Source organism: Aotus nancymaae, unplaced genomic scaffold (genome assembly GCF_030222135.1).
Source record: "Aotus nancymaae isolate 86718 unplaced genomic scaffold, 86718_ANA_hifiasm-v0.15.2.pri h1tg000014l, whole genome shotgun sequence".
NCBI classification, from domain to species: domain Eukaryota; kingdom Metazoa; phylum Chordata; class Mammalia; order Primates; family Aotidae; genus Aotus; species Aotus nancymaae.
The window spans coordinates 114,574,448-114,592,863 of NW_026988425.1; the positions used below are offsets into that span (position 1 = coordinate 114,574,448).

Here is an 18,416-nt window from a genome sequence, read left to right on the forward strand (position 1 = left end):
TTTCCCACAACTTTGACATGCCGGTAGCAAGTTCTGCCCAAGTCCAGCGGGGTTCGCTTCCCGCCGCCCCCCCCGCCCCGCCCCAGCTCCGCTCCGGCCCGCGCAAACCCCGGCGCAGCCCCTGCATTAATGAGCGCGAGAACTGACCGAGGTCTGTAAAGACCGTCTTCTCCCCCTCCCCCTATACCATTCAAACATTTAAGATCATTTGCAGATACAGACTTTTTATTTTTCTAATTTGGTTCTTGGAGGGAGAGGAGACAGGAAATCAACTCTCCTGAATATGGGAGGGGGAGGGGAGAGGGTACCGCGTTACCAATATTTTCCTCATGAATTCTGTTGCTTTAATTAAAGAATCGAGGACCGCACTCACTTGCCAGCAAGAGTTTAAAAGAGGGTTTTCTGCCTGCAGACGGAATGGACTTTACCGCCCCCCCCCGCCCCCCTTTTTTTCTTTTTGGTAACCAATGTGTTTTCTATTACCCGGCCCTGCCGTGCCGGCGCTCGCGGTGCAATGGGAGACGCCATGTTGGCTCAGCTCATAGGACCAAGTCAAAAGCGAGCTTCGAGGCAGAGTTTCACACGCTCGAGCTCCCCCTGACCGCCCCCCGCCCCCGCCCCCACCCCCCCCACCCCTACCCCCACCCCCGCCTGCCGCCACTTCGTGCACATCCCCAGAGTGCAGCTCCGCGCGCCCGGCACCCCGGACTTTCCCGGGGCGCTGGCGGAATTCTGCCGCACGTAAGCGGGGGCGGGGGCTGGGGGGCAGGCACTTTCCCCGCAGCTGCTGCCAACTCCAGGCCCCCGTCCCTGCAGCCGGCTGGATGCTAACCCAGCAGTCTCCGCGGAACCAGCCTCGGACGTCGCCCGCTAACTTTGAGTCCCAGCTCCTCGCGGCCCGGGGAGAGCTAATAGTGAAAGGCCGAGGCAGGGCGACCGCGAGCAGAGCGAGCAGGCTGGAAACCCCCCCGGGCTCAATCTTCCCCCAGGTTTGTTTGAAAGTGGCGAGAAGCAGCGAGCGCCCCTCTCTCTCCTTGCACTATTGTTGCATTTCGCGTCTAACTGGGTTCTCTCACACCCCCGAGCGCCACGAGGAGGAGGGGGAGCGGGGTTGGGAAAAGAAATAAAGCGAGCTCAGATCAGATGGAAAAAAAAAAAAAAAAAAACAGCAAGGAAAAAGAGACACTTAAAGGGAAAGAGTCGCCATGTTTAGCAGCTTTTTTAAAGATCTCGTCAATTTCACACAGAACGCGCTCGCTGGGTCCCAGCCCTCGTCTTTTGTCCAATTCAGTCGCAGCAAAGATCTTTTGTTCTAACTCAGCGTGAAAAGAAAAACTTTCTTTAAATGCAATAAACTTAAACCGAACTCAAGACTCTAAACAGATCCTCCTCCGGCCACTCTAAACATATACAAGGGGGTTTGTTTTAACCGGCTGAAAAATTTTGGGTCCTGTTTTTCTGCCTCGCAGACCCCAAGCTCATTGCTGAAACTTAGAGAGAGTGTGAGATTTCCAACGTCCAGAACACATGCTTAAAGCATAATAAAACAGGGATTGTCTTTTGCTTTGAAAATCATAAATTATAATTTAATGCCAATAATAATTTACAACAAATGGCTGTTTACAATAAACTAACACAAAACAAACAAGGAAAAGGGCCTGTGTTTTACTTATTAGAGAAACTTCACACACTCACATGGATACCACTTGCAAGAGGAAGAAAATAAACAACAACCGACAAAACCTTTAACTAAAGGTCAGCAATACTGTGCCGTAAGAACATACTTGTATTTATATATGTATATATCTACAGAAAGAAGTGAGAGTCAGATGGAGAACTCTGCACAAATCAGATTTCACTGGTCTGCATGTATTGACTGGAACTGAATATTAAAGTTTAATACACTTTACAAAATTATCCCTTTTCTTTCACCTCCCTCACTAGTCCCCCCACTTAAAATTAAACCAAAACATGATGAAGTACTGGGGGTGCGCGGGGGGAGTTTGGAAACCTTGAATAAGAACAAAATTGCAAGCTCCCAGCACTGAGCGTCCTCCAAACCAGGAAAAGAGAAAGAGGAAAAATGAAAAAAGGCTCCAAAAGAAATAGTTACTACTTCCAAATCAGCACACCCTGTAAAGTTTCCTTCCTTCCTTCTTTCTTTTTCTCTGTCCTGCCTTCTCTTCTTTTTCTTAATTTGGCTTCTAAGGACAAAGGATCCCAAGAGCAGTACAGATTGTAGCTATACAATCTGAAATGTCAAAATGTCGATGTGTTTTTATGTACATAACTCCAATGGAAAAGATTCCCTTGACCCTGTGGTCAGGCTCTCACAGACTGAAGGTAAAGGGGGGGAGGGGAGAGGGAACCCAACTGGAAGTTATCATATATACATAAAAAATAGACCCTTCAGTCTTATAACCTATATCACTGAATTTGAAATCCTCTCAACAACCACGCTGGAGCAGAACCACAGAATATTTTTTAAAATCTCACCTACTTAAGGAAAAACTCATTGCAAACAACTGCCCTCTAGTTACAATGCTGTGATTAGCTTGCTTGAACGATCTTCTGAGTAACTGTCAGAAATGTACAAAAGAGTATTTTTTTCTGATCATAAAATAGATACTGATCTCAAGATTTCTAATACTTTTTCACAATACCTTCCCTAAGCAGGCACTTAAGTGTGACAAATATAAGGGCCTTTTTTTCCTGGAAAATCCATTTTTAATTAAAAGGAGGATTAGGTGAATGGGGGTGGTTTACTATATCAGTATGGCACTTCCTAAACCATAGATAAACCATTAACTTCAGCTCCCCCCACACACACCCAAATTAAACAGGCAAATACACTAGTCCACCTTTGAACAAACTGACTAAGGGGAGTAAACAAATGGGGCCCTCCCCCCCCCAGCCGACTAAGCGAGAGCTCACAGGGGCTCTTCTGGATGTAGACAGTGAGTGGGGACAGCCAGGTTTCAGATATCAAATAATATTTTAATTTCTGAATACTTTCAATTTTCCTTGGAATATAACACACAAAGACTCGACCAAACAGTTCAGTTATTATAACTTTTACAGTATACAGAAATGTTGCACTTAAAAAAAAAAACCTTCAGTTTTTTTAAAACACAAACTGTAAACTCTAAGATACTGAATCAATCACGTTACCTATAAGTGCCAACAGTGTTATTTTTGTCATGCTGATTTCAATGGTATTTTTTTAAAAAGGGAAAATATCAACAATTATAATACAAAGGGTTTGCAAATATACAAACAGATATAGGATTTTCATAACAATTCAAGAACTAAGCGGGACCCAATTCAAATTACAAAAGTTCACTTTTTATTCAAAACCTCAGCATGTGTCTTGGACACATTCCTTGGCTGCCAATAAATTCCACAGTTCATTCTCTTTCTTAAAATATTTTTTAAAAGCTAGGTTTGTCATGGTGTCTTTTGGGGAGGGGCAGGGTAGGGGAAGTTAAGTGATATATGTGGTTCCTCCAGTTCTCTAATTAGAGTGCTCAACTTCACCTAAAATTTTTGGTCACCACTTGTAAGTGCGTTTCCATCATCTTTGAGTTGCCTTTTAAAGTTTTATGTCTTCCTATGATATTTTCATGGACTCAGTTTTAATTCTTGCAGAACATATATTTTAATGATACACAGTTTTTAAGAAGCCAAGATTATATCAAAACTTATTATAGAACCACAGAATAAACTGGTTTGGAACCAGAAAAGTACAAAAAAGAACAGCTAGAAGTACATAGACACAGGACAATTAATAATTTGGAAAAAAAAAAAAGACTTACTTTCTCCATTCTGCTAATTGTCTCCCAATCTCCTTAAATGCACTTTTAGCAATATTTTTCAAAAATTTACCAAAAAAAGAAAAAGACTAATTTCCTTTTTTATACAAAAATGATAAGTAGCAAGTTGTTCTGACCGACACAGGAGTTTTTTTTTTTAATGCATTCTGTAAAAGTTCATTTGACAGTCTTTTTTTTTTTTGAAATTCACAGTCCATTAAATTCTTCCCCTCTCTTCTTTTAGCAAACTTGAAACATCTTTTTATATCCTTTCTTAACAGAAGGAAATTAAGCAAACAAACCAGTCTTTTGCCTTTTCTTTCTCTGTTTCACTCCCCCTTCTTATTTTATTTATTTATTGAATTGCCATATACGGCCAGTTAAAACTGCTGCCGGACAGTAACATATCCCGGATGAGGGTTTCGATGGGGGTTTTACCTACCAAACGGACGAAAAACAATTGCTCTATGACTGAGGAGGAGACGGTGCGGAGGGAAGGGAGGCGAAGCAAAAGCTTTCCAAATCGCGTCGGCTGGTTGGGGTACTGGCTCCTAACGTATTCTTCCAAAGCACACTGAGACTTTTCCTGCAAGCTTTCCACATGGGCTACATCAGAGAGACCACAGGCATCTGGAAGAAAGTTTTAAAAAAGGAGAAGAAGAAGAAGAATTCAGTCATCAGATTAAGAGGCTTGAAATGGGTCACATGAGGTGTGTGCACAGAGCTCTGTCAAACTGCCCCAACCGGAGTTGGAGCAAATGCCTATGTACTGAAAACTTAATGGGGGGGAGGGATAAAGAGCAAGAGATGGTCCTGAAGTGTTTGCTTTAAAATAAAACATGCTCAGTGTGCTACAGGCTTTCACTGCCCAAGTGCTTAGCCTGGGTCATTGAGAGACCCAAGCAAAAGTGCATTGGGTCTATCTGGCCCAAGTCGGTAAACAGAAGAAACCCAAACTGCCAGCACTCTTTCCCCTCCTCCTCTGTAAATAATAGTTTGGCTTATAATTATATAGGGGTTGGTAGGGGTTGGGGGTGGACAACCTGGCCCAGTCCTGAGTAAAGGCGTCCACGACCCAGCCTCAGATTCTCCCCAAAGAGGGCGACTCATTTTTCTCCAGTCTTTGAAACTGATTTAAGTGGCCCTTTAAAACTGATCTTGTCAGTTTAGCCTATTGAAGGGCAGCCATGCAAACTGTGATCTCTCTGTTCATTTGAGCTGTTTCTTTTCCCCCCTTTTATTCTCTCTCCCTTTTTCTCCCAACCCCCCCCCCTTTATTTTTTAAAACCCAGGTCCCTCCAAGAAGCATCCCCCCTCCCTGTTATCTTCAGGAAAACACTTTTCTTTTTCTGATACGTGAAAACACAATAAGTGCCTTTGAAATGAGAGGCTTTTTGGTAAAGGCGGTTCAGGTTGTGACCTGACCTTTCAGGGCTCCCCAGACAAGACTGGGGTTAACACATGCATATTGTGAATCATTAAAACAGATATTCGAAAAGAGCCACCACCACCTCCACCCCAAGAACCAGAACACATAGACAACCTCCTCATTATGTATATCTAGGACTCTGCAAGTCTACAGAATGTAGAGGTGTCTGTGGTCAGGAACTAAAAGATCTGTTTGCATAGGACTCCTTCCCTCGGCGGCATCATCGGAACTGTGTGTCTCCCTCTGAATCAGATAACAGGAACCTTTATCTCTTTGTGAGGCGGTTTGCGTTCTCCACACAGGCCTTCACATTTTGCAAATAGTCATAAATTAAACTGTTAACGACAGTATCAGGCACTTTTTTCCTTGAAAGACCCAGAGTAAGGCTAAGAGCTAACAATGATACCAAGAAATTAACAATCACCTCCATCGTCCAAGAAGGTGGGCAGAATACTTGTGTTGTGGGATGGGGTGAAGGTGGCTATGAGGTAGGGAAATATCCTGCCTGTATATTTGCAGCAGGCAAATGTCCTAGAGATGAGGGGCTCTCGAGAAAAATAATCCCAATCCAAACCTCTGCAAACAGCTTCCCTGTCCAGACACTGACCTTTCATTGATTACCTAAGGACTTCCAAAGGCAGAATTCGGGGTGGCTGTGCGGGAGATTTTATGTGGCAAGCAGCAATATACAAGACAGCAGTTTGAGAACTCAGAACCTGCAAGCCATTCAGCTAATGACGTGGTTCCCCAGACTTCTTTCAAACAATAAGGAAGAGATTGTGGACCTCCTTTATGTTTGCCACATAAACTACACATCTCTCCTCGTTTCCTGTTACAAGCTGAAAAAATTGTAGTGGGTGACTAGGTTCCAAGCCTTGCTAATGTCCAAATGTTTGTTATACTTAATCGGGAACCCCTTTCCCCTCTCAGCCATGACAAAGGGATCAGCTGACAACTTAGTTCAAGAATGTGAAAGGGGGGTGGTGACTTCCATCCACCTAGGCTATGCTGTACTCAGCCTGGAGGCAGCCAAAAGGCTCAGGTGTGGCCCCAAATGGAAAGCCAGATACTTTCAAAAATCATTTGGCCTCAAGAGTTAATTAATATCAGATCTATTACTCACACAGGTTAAACTACACGCAAACTAATTAGGTTGCATAATGCAGTCAATGATGGTTTTATATCTCTAGCAACATCCATATCCAGCCCAAGTTGGCATATACTTTGGGTTGTTTGAAAATTGCCTTAAGTGTTTGCTTGGGCAGGTGAAGCAAGAGGCCAGAGTCTTCAACCTCCCGCAGACATTCTGAAGAGTTATGATGGTCCCTTTCCTCCTCTTGCCCCTTCCTGACAGCTCTTTTCCCCTCTCCTGGCAGTCGGCATTATTTCAATAAGAATATGATTTTGAAAATTGCTGCCCTCAGGTTGGATTTGCCTGGAGCTCCAGCTCCTACTGAGTTAGCAGGCAAACTTTCCCCTGCAGAGACCATGTCAGAGCTGCTGCAGTGCCCAGGGGCATTTCCTGAAGGCCCAGCCAGGGTGCTAGAGAAAACGGAGGACTTGAGGAGATTCCCAGAGGCCCAGCAGGCTCAGAGGGCCTGAGTTCAGGAAAGGGAGCAAGAGAGTGCATCCCAATCTGGATTCTGCAGGTGGGGGAAATAGGCAGCGGAGGCTGCCCTATGGCCCATATAGGGGAATCTATCTGAAGCATCCTTCCTGCTGCCCAGCCTTCCTCCCCTCTCCCCAGGACAGCCTGGTGGTGCCCAGCAGCTATACAAAGTTCCCATTTCAAGTTGCACTCAACAGTTTGGCCTTTCAAGGAGGAGTTTGGGCTTCCCCTGGGGACTCCCAAGTTCTCTGAGCCCCAACTCTGGGCTAGGAGCCCGTGGGCACAAGAGGACAGGGCTCCTTCCTACCTGAGGTGAACAGGACTATGGCCTTGAGGCAGCTGTACTCGGCTGAGTCAACGTGCAGCGCCTTGAGCTTCTCCACTTGCTCTTGGAAGATCCGTATGTGGTCCATAAAGGCGACCACCCGGTCGGCGGACATGGGTGAGGCATGCAGGCCGGCGGCGGCCAGGAGCGGGGCGACGTGGAGGGGCATGGAGCACTGCGCCGCATTCAACACAAACAGCTCGCTCCAGGTGAGGCGAAGCAGGGCCACCTGGTCCGTGATCTGCAGGTCGGGGAAGAAGGGGATGTTCCGGGCCCACTCGACGGCGCTGAAGAGCATCCTTGCGGCCAGTTCGCAAATGTTCTCGATACCCATGATGTTGTTGGGCTGCATGCATTGGCTGCCGAAGCGCGACGTGGGATAGGGCTCAGCGCGCAGCAGCAGGGAAATATATCCGGACAGGTACGAGTGGCAGTTGAGGGGGTCCCCGTTGGTCAGCGCGAACTGCCCGTGGGTTGGCTGGGTGGGCGGCATCCTGCCCCTCTGCACCGCTGCGGGGAGGAAAGGAGACACTTCACAGTTAATGACCAGCCTCGGATCCCAGGCTCCCCGGCGGGGTCTGCCCCAGCCCGACCCCCACCTGACCCAGGCCCTGAGCAGCTCAAGAACCAGGCAGGCCTGCCACAGACCTGGAGTCACCAGGCTCCCGGCACTACGCCTTTCACACCACCACCCAGGCGAGCTCTGAGGGCCAGAGGAGCACACTTGCCTCCAAGGCCCGCTCGGGGCTCGTCTGCCGAGGACCCAGAATTGGCCACTTTGCCTCGGGGTCCCTGGCGCTGTGGGCGGGATGTAGCATTCTGAGGGCATCTTTCTTCTTTACTGCTAAACAGCTGATATTTCTTATTGATTGGAGGAGAGGGAACGGGAGGGGCGAGTCTGGGGGGAGGGTGAGACGCTTTTGCAAAAGGCACAGGGGTTCACCCCAGACGGCCTGTGACCACTCCGGAATGACTCTCCCCCAAACCCCGAAGCCTCAGCCCTGGCCCGGCGGGGAACCCCCAGTGAGAGACAAGCAGAGAGTGGAGGTCTGGCGTCTGTCTAATCAGTGTGCTCGGAGAAGGAGACGGAGGGAGAGGGCGGAGAGAGAGAGGCCGGCTAAGGAGAGAGGAAGTCGGGAGAGGCAGGGAGCAGGCGGCCGGCACTAGCGGAGCCTGGGCAGGGCCTGTAAGGACCGGGGCAAGCCGGCGAGGCTCGGGCTCAGGCTGTTATCTGACTCCGAACCGGGAGAGTAGCTCTCGCAGAAGCACAAAGAAACCCCGGCGTCGGCTCGCCCCAACCCGGAGCCCGCGCCCCGCGCCGAGCGCGCCATTGGCAGAGCACGGCTCGCGGCGCTCGGCGAATTTTATATCACAAAGACCCAACTCGCACAGAGCGAAAGCAGCCGCCCAGGGCCCCTCGCCCACCCTTTCCTACTTCCTATCGCGCTCTCTTCGTTTCAAAAGTGAAAGGAAAAAGGAAAGCAGAGGTTTTTTTTTTTTTTTTTTTTTCTTAGCAGAATGTTAATCCACGGAGGGTCACATGAGCGCTGCCCGGGCGGCAGCGTTAATACGGCGAAGTGCATAAAATTGCCATTTGTAATTTGAACCTCCTGTACAAAAGTACAATCTCAGGTTGGGGATTTTTTTTTTTGAGAGGGTGGGGGCTGGAGAAAGGGGTGAGGAGGAGGGACATGTTGAACATGCAGGACAAACAAGAGGAGAGAGAGAGAAGTATACCAGGCTTTAAAACAACAACAACAACAAACACCCCATCCCTTGCAGAAAGGCAGACTCCAGCGAACTCACAATCAATGCAAAGGAAATGAAAACAGCCCAAAGAGAGAGTAGAGAAGGAAATCAGTCGGCCAAAGCATGCGGATTTGGGGGTCTGGGTTCCAATGCAGAACTCGCTTCTAGTATAAAACCCCTTTCCGCTGCAATACGAAGAGAAGAGCTCGGGGCTTCTTGTCCTTACCCAGAGCAGGCTAGCCACACGTACCCAGGACCCAGGGACCCAGGGCGAGGGAAGGAGAAATGAGAGGCCGATACCTTCCCGTCTCATGCCCACTTTGAGGCACTTTTTGAGGCGGCAGTACTGGCACTGGTTGCGGTGGTGCTGGTCGATGGGACAGTTCCGGTTGGCGCGGCACGTGTAGCTCAGGTTCCTCCGCACGCTGCGCTTGAAGAAGCTCTTGCAGCCCTCGCACGTGAACTGGCCGTAGTGCTTGCCGCTCGACTTGTCCCCGCACACCACGCACTCGATGTGCTGCTGCTGCTGCTGCTTGTCGCTGCCCGGGCCGCCGGGGCCGCCCTGGCCACCGGCCGCTGTCTGGGCCGGCGTGCTGGCTGGGCCCCCTTGGCCGGGCGTCTGTGGCGTGTGCGGGGCGCCGGGCGGCGGGCCGGGCACGGGCGGCGCCTGCGAGGCCTGGCTGCCCTGTGAGCCGGGCACCTCGTCCTGGGGGTCGCGCCACGTGCTGACTACCATTGCCATATCTATGGGGGCCGCGTCCGGACTTCCTGCTCCCCTGGCTGCGGGCGGCGGCGGGGCGGCGGCGGCTCCCCGGGTCTCGGGCTCCGGCGCGCCGCCTTTTGTGTGTGCGAGGGTGCGAGAGGGCGCGGGAGGGCGCCCCGGGTGGCTCGGGGGCTGGTTGGTTGAGGTTGGTTAGTTTTTCCTTTTTTGTTTTTGCTTTTGCAAAGTTTTGTCGATTGCTTGTCTGGCCCGGTGTGTTTGTTTTGTTTGTTCCCCTCGGCTCAGCTTTGTTGGTTTCGGGGGTCTTTCCGCCGGGAGGGGAGGGGAAGGGGACAGGAGAGCGAGTGGGAGCAGAACGTGGAGAGAGAGGGAGGGGAGGGAGAGCTGAAGTCGATTGTCTGGCTTCAAGACAGAAGTAGGAGGCAAAAAAAAAAAAATCTCTCCAAAGATCTCGCTTGCCCTCACTCTCTCCCTCCCTCTCTCGTTCACTCTCTCGCTCTTAGAGCTGGTGTGCAGCCGAGGAGTTGGCGGAGGAGGAGGAGGAAGAGGAGGAGGAGGAGGAAGAGGAGGAGGAGGTGGTGGAGGAGGAGGAGGAGGAGAGGCGACTGTCCGGGGGCCAAGTCCAGGGCAGCCCACAGTCAGCCATTCAGGAAAGCCATCGAAATCAGGAGGACTAGGAGATCGGAGGCGCCGGGTGCGGGCGCGCCCAGGGAGCCAGGCAGGCCGGGGCGGAGGCCGGCGGCCCGCGGAGTGGCCGGAGCGCTGCCCGGGTCCGGGGGAATCAGCATGAAAGTGGTACGCGTCGGGCGCTGCGCGGCGTCGTCCTGGCGCTGGGCCGCCGCCGCCGCCGCCTGCCCCGGGCGTCCGGCGCGCGCCTCGCTCTCTCCGGCCGCCGCAGCCCGCAGTCGCCGGGTGGAGGCCGCTCGCCGTTCCCTGAGGGCCGCCCGGGCCGCCGCTGCCGCCGGAGCCGCCGCCGAAGCCGCCGGGTCGGGCCCGGAGCCGCCGCGTCTAGAGCCGCCGCCGCCGCTGAAGTCGCTGCTGCCGCTGCTGCCGCCGCCGGAGCCGCTGCTGCTGCTGCCGCCGCCGCCGCCTCACACACATAGGGAAAGAGTCAACTCGCCGGCGGCGGGGGAGAAATGATAAAAGAGAGAGAGGAGGGCAGATCACCACCTAGAAGCACATCCTTCGTGCGCGGAGGGGGGAGAGAAAGACGGAGAGAAAGAATGAAAGACGGGAAAAAGGCAGCTCGGCACCCGGAGAAAGGAGGCAACTCGGGGAGAGGAGGAGGAGGAGGAGAAAACACACACGCGCGCACGCACACACACCGCGGAGAGAAAAGAACAGAGAATCAAAGTGATCAAATATGCTAAAAAGGGGGGCGCGGGAGGGAATGCGATTTATAGGCGCCGGGGCTGGCAGAAGTGGCTTCTCCGCGATCAGCTCACTGAGCTCTCTATATAGTGAACTTTGACACGACTGCTGCAACTTAGCGCACGTTGCCATGGCGACGGCGCGCCTTATAAGGCAGCAGCCGGGGTTGGCCTGGCCAGGCGCGCGCGCGCCGCCCCCTCGCCGTCATTGGCCGGACCGCCGCGGCCCCGCCATGGCGGCTGCAGGAGCAGCCCGGTCCTAGCGCGAGCGGCGTCTCAGGCGCGGCGCGGGGCGCGCGGGGGACGGGGGTTGCAAAGGGAGGGGGGCAGGGACGGGGTGGCCGCGCCGCCGCCGAATGGGGGATGGGCCCGGGCTGGCCCCGCGAGCGCTGCCACCGCGGTCCCCACAGTCCGCACCCGAGGTTTCCGCCCCGGCGGGGAGTCTAGCGCCGCGCGCACACACAACGTCTCTTAAAGGCTCCGCGAGAGGCTTTGGATGGAATCCGGGACTTCGCCTCTCGCAACTTGGCGATGTCACTAAATCCGCCGCTCGCGCACCACCCGGGACTCCTGGCGCATCTCAGTGCCCGCAATGCCAAAGAAAAGTTCCCTGGTTTCTTTGCAGAGGGGTAGGGAGTGAGGAGGGGTAGGTGCCACGAACTGAGCTTGCAGGCATTTCTCAAACGAAAGATTTGGCCAAATCCAGGTGATAGCAAACCCTTCTCTTAATCAACTCTGATCACTTGTTCGGTTTGGTGGCATATATATATATATATATATATATATATATATATATATATATATTCTTTTCAGAGGATAAAGGCCTTTCTGTTTCTGTATTTTCCGTGTAGGGTTAACATTTCACAGGTATGTGGCCTGACATTTTAATTGCCCAAATAAAGCATCTCGGATGCTGAGAAGCAGAAGTAGACTTCACCTCATTGTCATGACGCAATTAAAATCAATTTTTCTCAATTTTACCCTCTCTCGTTGGTGTTAGCTAACTCTCCAGCCAACATCCTGCTACATACCCAGTCATGGTGAGAGGGGAAAGACTTCTGCCCGCTGATGGGCAGGAGGAGGCAGCTGCCCAGCCTCCCCTGTGCACACCCTCTGTACACACATGTAAACGCACATGTATTAGATACACATTTGTCAATGTACACAGACAAAGACTTCACCGACTATGCTTCTAGGTCATAGAACAGTTAAGTACGGACTTCATTGTTCCTCAAGTTCCTTTTAAGCATTCATATAGTCATTAAAAGGCACCCAGAGATTCTGCCCTAAATGGGAAATAATACCAGTACAGGTCACAAGAACCACACACAAGCCATGTACTACCTCCAGAAGTCACTGCAAAAAGAACAACTTCATAGACGATTGCCATTCTGCTCCATGTGCTAAAATAATTGAGACAGTTGTGTCTTTGAATTCCAGGGTGTCTGGTTTTAAACATCAAACATGTAGAATTGCTCTCAGAACACACTATATTCCAATGCAGTAACCTTGTTGTTTGATTGTGACCAGTTAGTGAATTATCATTATTCCACATTTATCTAAGAAAATTGTGTCTCCTTTGTACACACTTTGCACCAAGAGAAAAACCTTATGCCGATAAGCCAACCAGGTTTTTGAACAATTAAAGTATTTTACACAAAAGACGCTGAGCTCCAGGAAAAAAAAAAAAATGAACACATATGAAGAGTAAATTGACGACTGCAGAAAAGCATCCTTGGTAGCTGAAAAAAACTGACAGGCTAAAGATATTTTTAAAACAAACCATACATATAATTGACATGTATAGATTACATTTTGCATTCAATTCTCTTTACACACATAGGCAGAATATAAGGTAGGGACTACAGATCTGGGCAGCTGGGGGCTGGTTTTTAGGAAAGAAAAATCTTCTTTAAGCTTCATTCCTGAAACCTCGTCAGCCCTCACTCTTTCTCTGATGAAATCACGTCTTTCACTAAAGCTGCAGGTTCTCGGTTTATTTGAAAGTTTTTTTTTTTTTTTTTTTAAAGTCCAACAAACCTATAGTGGACACTGAACTATCATAAACTTGGTGCGTAATAAGATTGCCACAGAGTGAAGCCAAGCTGAGAATTTCAGGTTGATTAGAGATACAATATAACTTTCTCCTAAAGAGGATAAGAAGAATGGAAAAGAAATCATTACAGAGGAGAAGGGTTTTGGTTGTTGTTGTTGTTTTTCCTTTCAACCTCTATGATTTAGGAATTGCTAATGTTACAAATGTCAGTAGATTAGGGACACGCTCAGCTGAGATGTGATGAGGCTGGGGTTGAGATAGGAAATCTAATGGGCATTCCCATCTCAATTTAATAGAGGATGAAAATAATTGATTATAGGGAAATCTTAATCTCGCCTCCTGAATGGGGAGACTTCCATAGCAGATTACCTTTTATCAACATGGGAAGGGACAATATCGAGGAGGAAGAGCTTCCCCAGTTCACTTAGAGATTTTTGGAATTGGAAGTATGTTCTGATGGCCTTAGATTGAAAAAGAAGTATTTCCCAACCATATCTTAAAAAATTGGAGCTTGTTAGGCAAATGATCACAGGGCTGCCATGAAGTCAGGCGTGTTTTGCTCTGTATATTTGGACTCATTCAGTTATGAAAATGCAAGTTACAAGGGGGAAAAAAATCACAGTATAAATTATACTTAATTTTAATGCATAGAAGAAGAGACAAGACTACAGACTGAAAAGAAGAACGAGGCAAAAATATTGTACAATGTCTTCTCCAGAGACGCTCACTTGCTGTGGCGCTAAGGTTAAAAAGCTCTAAGATAAAATCAATATATTATTATTGTTTCATAAAAATCGGACTCAGTCTTTTTTTGGAAATGTAAATTTATTTTAATGAGAGGAATGGCAAGCTTTAATTTGCCTAGAGAAAGTTGCGAAAACATTTGCCCTAATCTAAAATAGAAAAGAAAGAAACTCAACACCCAGGAATATAATTTTCTGGCAGAAAGCGGCCTGATGGGCTGTATTTCTTTACAGATTAAATCACAATATGAATACAGACCCCAGCAAATGCCGAGTTTAACTCTGAACTCAGTAGAAACCAGTTCCGTCCTCCAGGATTCATTGAATTCCTCCTTTCCCTCAATCTAGTCCGTGTGTGTTTTTCTCTTCCACCACACTGGAGCTCCATGAATAGGGAAAGGGGCTTCCATTGTGTCCCTCTGAACTTCCAAGTCAATGCAATTTTTAACCACTGGCTTGTGGTACTTTGAAAATCACCAGGGGCTGTCAGAGTTGGGTCCTCTGAAAAATTTACAGTGCTAAATCAGAGCATATGCTGGGAGGGAAAAAATTGCTTAAGATTGGAGCAAGTACAGTATCTGTCTGCCCCCTAGTGTAAGAGTCCTCGCTGCCTAAAATTCAACTTTAAAAGAAAAGGAGCTCTTAAAGGGAAACGACTTTGGGCTCACGTAGGCATAGGAGAATGAAAGTTCTGTACATTTTAATCTGAATAATTCTTCAGGATTTAAAATTAATTGGCTCTGGCTTGGTTGGACGGTACTCGGATCTCGCCACCTCTGCGTTTCCCGAGTCACTGGCGAAGAGCTGATTTTTTTTTTTTTTTTTTTTTGAACTAGGTTTATGTGCGTCCCCCTCACCCCCTCCTCTCTTTTTCTTTCTCTCTGTCTCTGTCGTCTCTCTCGCTGGCTTTTTTAAAATGAGGAACCGTTCCTCGAACGTTCTGGACAGAGCACAGAATTGCTTCTTAAGTCAGCCCGGCGCGGTTGCAATAGACAGCAAAAAGGTAAACGTTTGCCTGAAATCCGCACGCCAGCTCCACCACCCCGCCCGATGGTGAGTACCCTTCTCGTCGCGATTCTCCTCCTAGCTTAACCGAGCGCTCGCCTACCCGAACCGTGGCCGAGGGCGCCGGGCGAGGCTTTTCTCTCTCCCTGCCTGCCTGGCTGTCAGTTGCACAAGGTTGCAAAACGAAGCGCAGAGGCAAAGCAAACAGTAAATTCTGATACTTAGTGCGAGCCTAGCAGCTCCTTTGCTAGAAAACCGAGTCATCTGCTGCTTGGAAAACCGCGCTTATAGGACTGGTTTTTAGTTTGTTCTATGGAAGGAAATGAGTTTGAGGAGACAGGACGAGGAGATAGGAGGCTCCGCAGACTTAACGCTTCGGTTTAATCATATTTTGGCAGCTTTGCAATTGTTTTTCCCCCCTCGCCCCCTTCACTATCTCCCCTACCACACACATGTAATAAAATATGGCAATGCATTGAATTGACTCTGTTCCCCCCTTCCCCGAACCCCTTAAACCACAGTCCTCGGCATTTCATACACGCTAGCAAACAGATTTTTTGAAAAGCCCCAAGTCATCCCCAACCCCACACAGCATAAGGAGAAAAGTAAGAAAGGAAAGAGAGAGAAAAAATACTGTAAGTAAACATACCAAAACCATATTTGCCTTGTTCAAGGTCCCAAACAGCTTGCATCTTCCTTCTAAACTGGAATAACTCTCCTTTAGTTTGGCGGGTGAAATAAATGCTTTGTTGGCCCCCTGAAAAGATGTGTCTTTGATAATTAAAGAGAATCTCCTCCTCGGTGTTTATCTAAGCGATTGTGCAAACTGATAAAAAGTAGGCACTAGCCTGCAGGGAAAAAGAGGAAAGGTGAAGGGAGAGATCTTCCACCTCAAGGAAGTGCTTCCCCATGTATTAGGCTCTCTCAGCCTTGGAAAACCCTGCACACTAACTTTAGAGAGACAAGGTTTCAGGGAGCTTTGTACATAGCTGCTGAGGAATGCAAGCCTCGCCTTTAAGAAAAAAAACCCCAAACCGTAGGTAGGAGATGTCTGGAGTGATCCTTGTCTCTCATCTCATTCCTTAGAAGGAAGAGTGCGTTGTTACACCTTGTTTGGGGCTGGAAAGACGAGACTTTAAAAACACCCGTCCAATTGAAAAAAATCTCCCCAACTTAATGAGTTTAGTCGGAGGCTGGAGCAAACGGCTCAGCCTCAGCAGAAAACCGCCAACACTATAGGCGATATTGCAAAGCAAGACGACCCAAGGCACAGCCAAATTCCACTGTTTGGGGTCGAGAGGGATGCAGGCTAATCCTAAAGCAAGTTGGGAAAAAACAGAGGTGGAAGAGGAGGGGGAAAATGCATCAGCCTCGCAGACTGGCAGACAGGCTCCCCTCGCCCTGGATCAAAGATAGAACTTGAAACAGGAGGGCAACATTTTTCCTAGGAATCCGTTGGAATCCTCATTTTCTACTTTTAACTCCAGTCTCCCCAAGTGATTTTTTCCCCCTCTCCCCTGTGGATTTCTGCCTCCCCCCTTTCCGGTCCTCATTCTAGAACTTTCCTGAAGAGGAAATCTATTTCTTTTGGGGGAGGGGTTCCCCATTTCATGCCTTCAGATAATGAATGCTTAATTCACCCCCCTCCCTTTCTCTACTCCCCAAAATGAATACAGGAAGCAGGAATACGGTAACTAGTGAAAATTGAGAATAAACTATGCTGGCTCTCACAGTTTAATACAATTTTAACTAATGGATTTTTGTTTTGTTTTGTTTTAAGAGAAGAATAATGGGGAAACACGGATCTTTTATTTTAGGAAACTGTTATGGTAAGATGTGTGTCAGACTTGACAAATGGAACTAACGCTCTTCGGCTGCTTCTTGTCCTTGTCTTAAACAGGAATTAAGTTAAACACAGTGCTGAATGTTAATTACATGTTTACTGGCTAATGAAAATTACAAATGGTTTTGCCACCTCAAACAATGATAAAAACTCTGAAGACACTGTAATTATATACTTTGAGCAAAATAACTCAGAATATTGATCATAAGAAGTGTAAATCTTTTTTAACTATTCATTAATACCATAAATATGGGCTAGAGAAGTTTTTCCTTGCGGTTTGTCTCATCAGTTACACTGACTGGATGGATGGTGAGGCTCCTCTGGGGAGGTGGTGAACTCATTCTCTTAGTAGAAGGAGGCCACTTGTGTAACTCGGGGGTGCCCCCTCCCTTTCGCCCCCGCCCCCTTCATCCCCAGCAGAAGGTCGAAGAAGAGTTGAACAGGAAGGCCGGGCTCAGGGCAGGTGAAGGTGATCACAGCCTGGCCTTTCCCTCCCCTCCCTGTCCACCTCACTTCTCTCCCTCCTCCCTTTCCTGCCATTCTGATCGATGACCGTCTTCCCCATCTTGGGCACCAGTGGGATAACCTGGCATCCGGTGTGGGGTGGGGGTTTCCTAATGGAAGACTATTTAGACCAGGAAACTCACCCCACCCACAACCCAACCATGCCCTGACAACTTAAATTCCCTTCTTCAGAGATGGCTCAGGCAGTTCATTGCAAAAGAAGGGGGAAAAAATGTTAGGGATGGAGGTTGCTATTGGGTAAGGTGGCTCAGGCGGCTGAACCAGAACTGGTTTCCCTGGGTAGGAGCAGAGAACATTTTTCGTTGTGGCTTTCTTTTAACTTTCACCAGAGTTGTAGTGCTGGCAGCCACTCCGATCTCAGAGGTCAAAGGTGAAGGCTGCACTGACCCTAAAAGGCTGGCCTGGCCTGGCCACAAGGCCGATGGGGCAGGGGAGTGGGGTTTTGTCAGCCTTACAGCTTGGCACTTTGGAAGGGGCACCTATGAAACCCATACTTGGGGGGCACAGCGTCAAGTGTAAGTTTTAAGTGAAATATTGAGGATTTTTAAAAAGTGCCCTAGGCTTGTGGGACTAGAGTCCTCTTTTTCCCTGAGAATTCCCAAGGCGCTGGTCTTTGTCTTAGAAGGAATGGAGTTTCTGAATGGTGTGAAAGGGACAGAGAGGGTCGCTTCAAATCGATTTTACTTGTCCTTTCTGTCTTTTCGGATCAACGCCCTTCAATGGGCACAGAGGTGCTCTTTCAACCAAAAACTTGTGCTACATTTTCTGCCTGTATTGGTGCTAAATACAATAAGCACTGGGCAGGTTTTTTTTTTTCTTTGCTCTCCAAAGCAAGAAAGCACCCTAATTAAATTGTTTTATATGGACAGTCAAGACGGACCAATTAAGTATGCATTAGTATAAAGATATAGTCTGCAGATAAGGTTGTTTAGAAAATCATGTGTAGGACAAAGGAGAGGGCGCTAGCATTTTGGAGAGGTGCCTAGACCCAGCAAGGTCATGCACCGTCCTCCTTGGGCCCCAGGGGAATTGCAAAGGCCCAGGCCCCAGGTGAGAGGGGAACCAGCTGGCTAACAGGTGGGCGAGATTGTCAGAGACTTTCGGGCCGGAAGCCCTGGCCCAAGAGTGGTGGAGTCCGAGGGGTCGGGATTCCTCACATCTTACTCTGGGAACGTAGCAGACCGAGGTGGTGGGTCCAGTAGGACCTGGCGGGACCCTGCAGTGCCCTA

General features: G+C 48.8%; 1 protein-coding gene across 4 annotated transcripts; it reads right to left on the reverse strand.

Annotated features, from left to right (window-relative positions):
• Positions 1–2,976: 2,976 nt before the first annotated feature.
• On the reverse strand, positions 2,977–16,300 carry NR2F2 (nuclear receptor subfamily 2 group F member 2). Of its 4 annotated transcripts, none has more exons than XM_012438658.3 (3): positions 15,469–16,300; positions 7,158–7,685; positions 2,977–4,442 (listed from the first exon to the last, which is right to left on the reverse strand). In XM_012438658.3, the coding sequence occupies exons 1-3, from the start codon at positions 15,509–15,511 to the stop codon at positions 4,168–4,170; spliced, it is 846 nt and encodes a 281-aa protein (XP_012294081.1). In that variant the 5' UTR covers positions 15,512–16,300; the 3' UTR covers positions 2,977–4,167. The 4 variants fall into 4 exon arrangements, with proteins under 4 accessions (XP_012294081.1, XP_021530004.2, XP_012294082.1 ...); XM_021674329.2 differs by lacking the exon at positions 15,469–16,300 and adding an exon at positions 9,225–11,141; XM_012438659.3 differs by lacking the exon at positions 15,469–16,300 and adding an exon at positions 9,151–9,241.
• Positions 16,301–18,416: the final 2,116 nt, after the last annotated feature.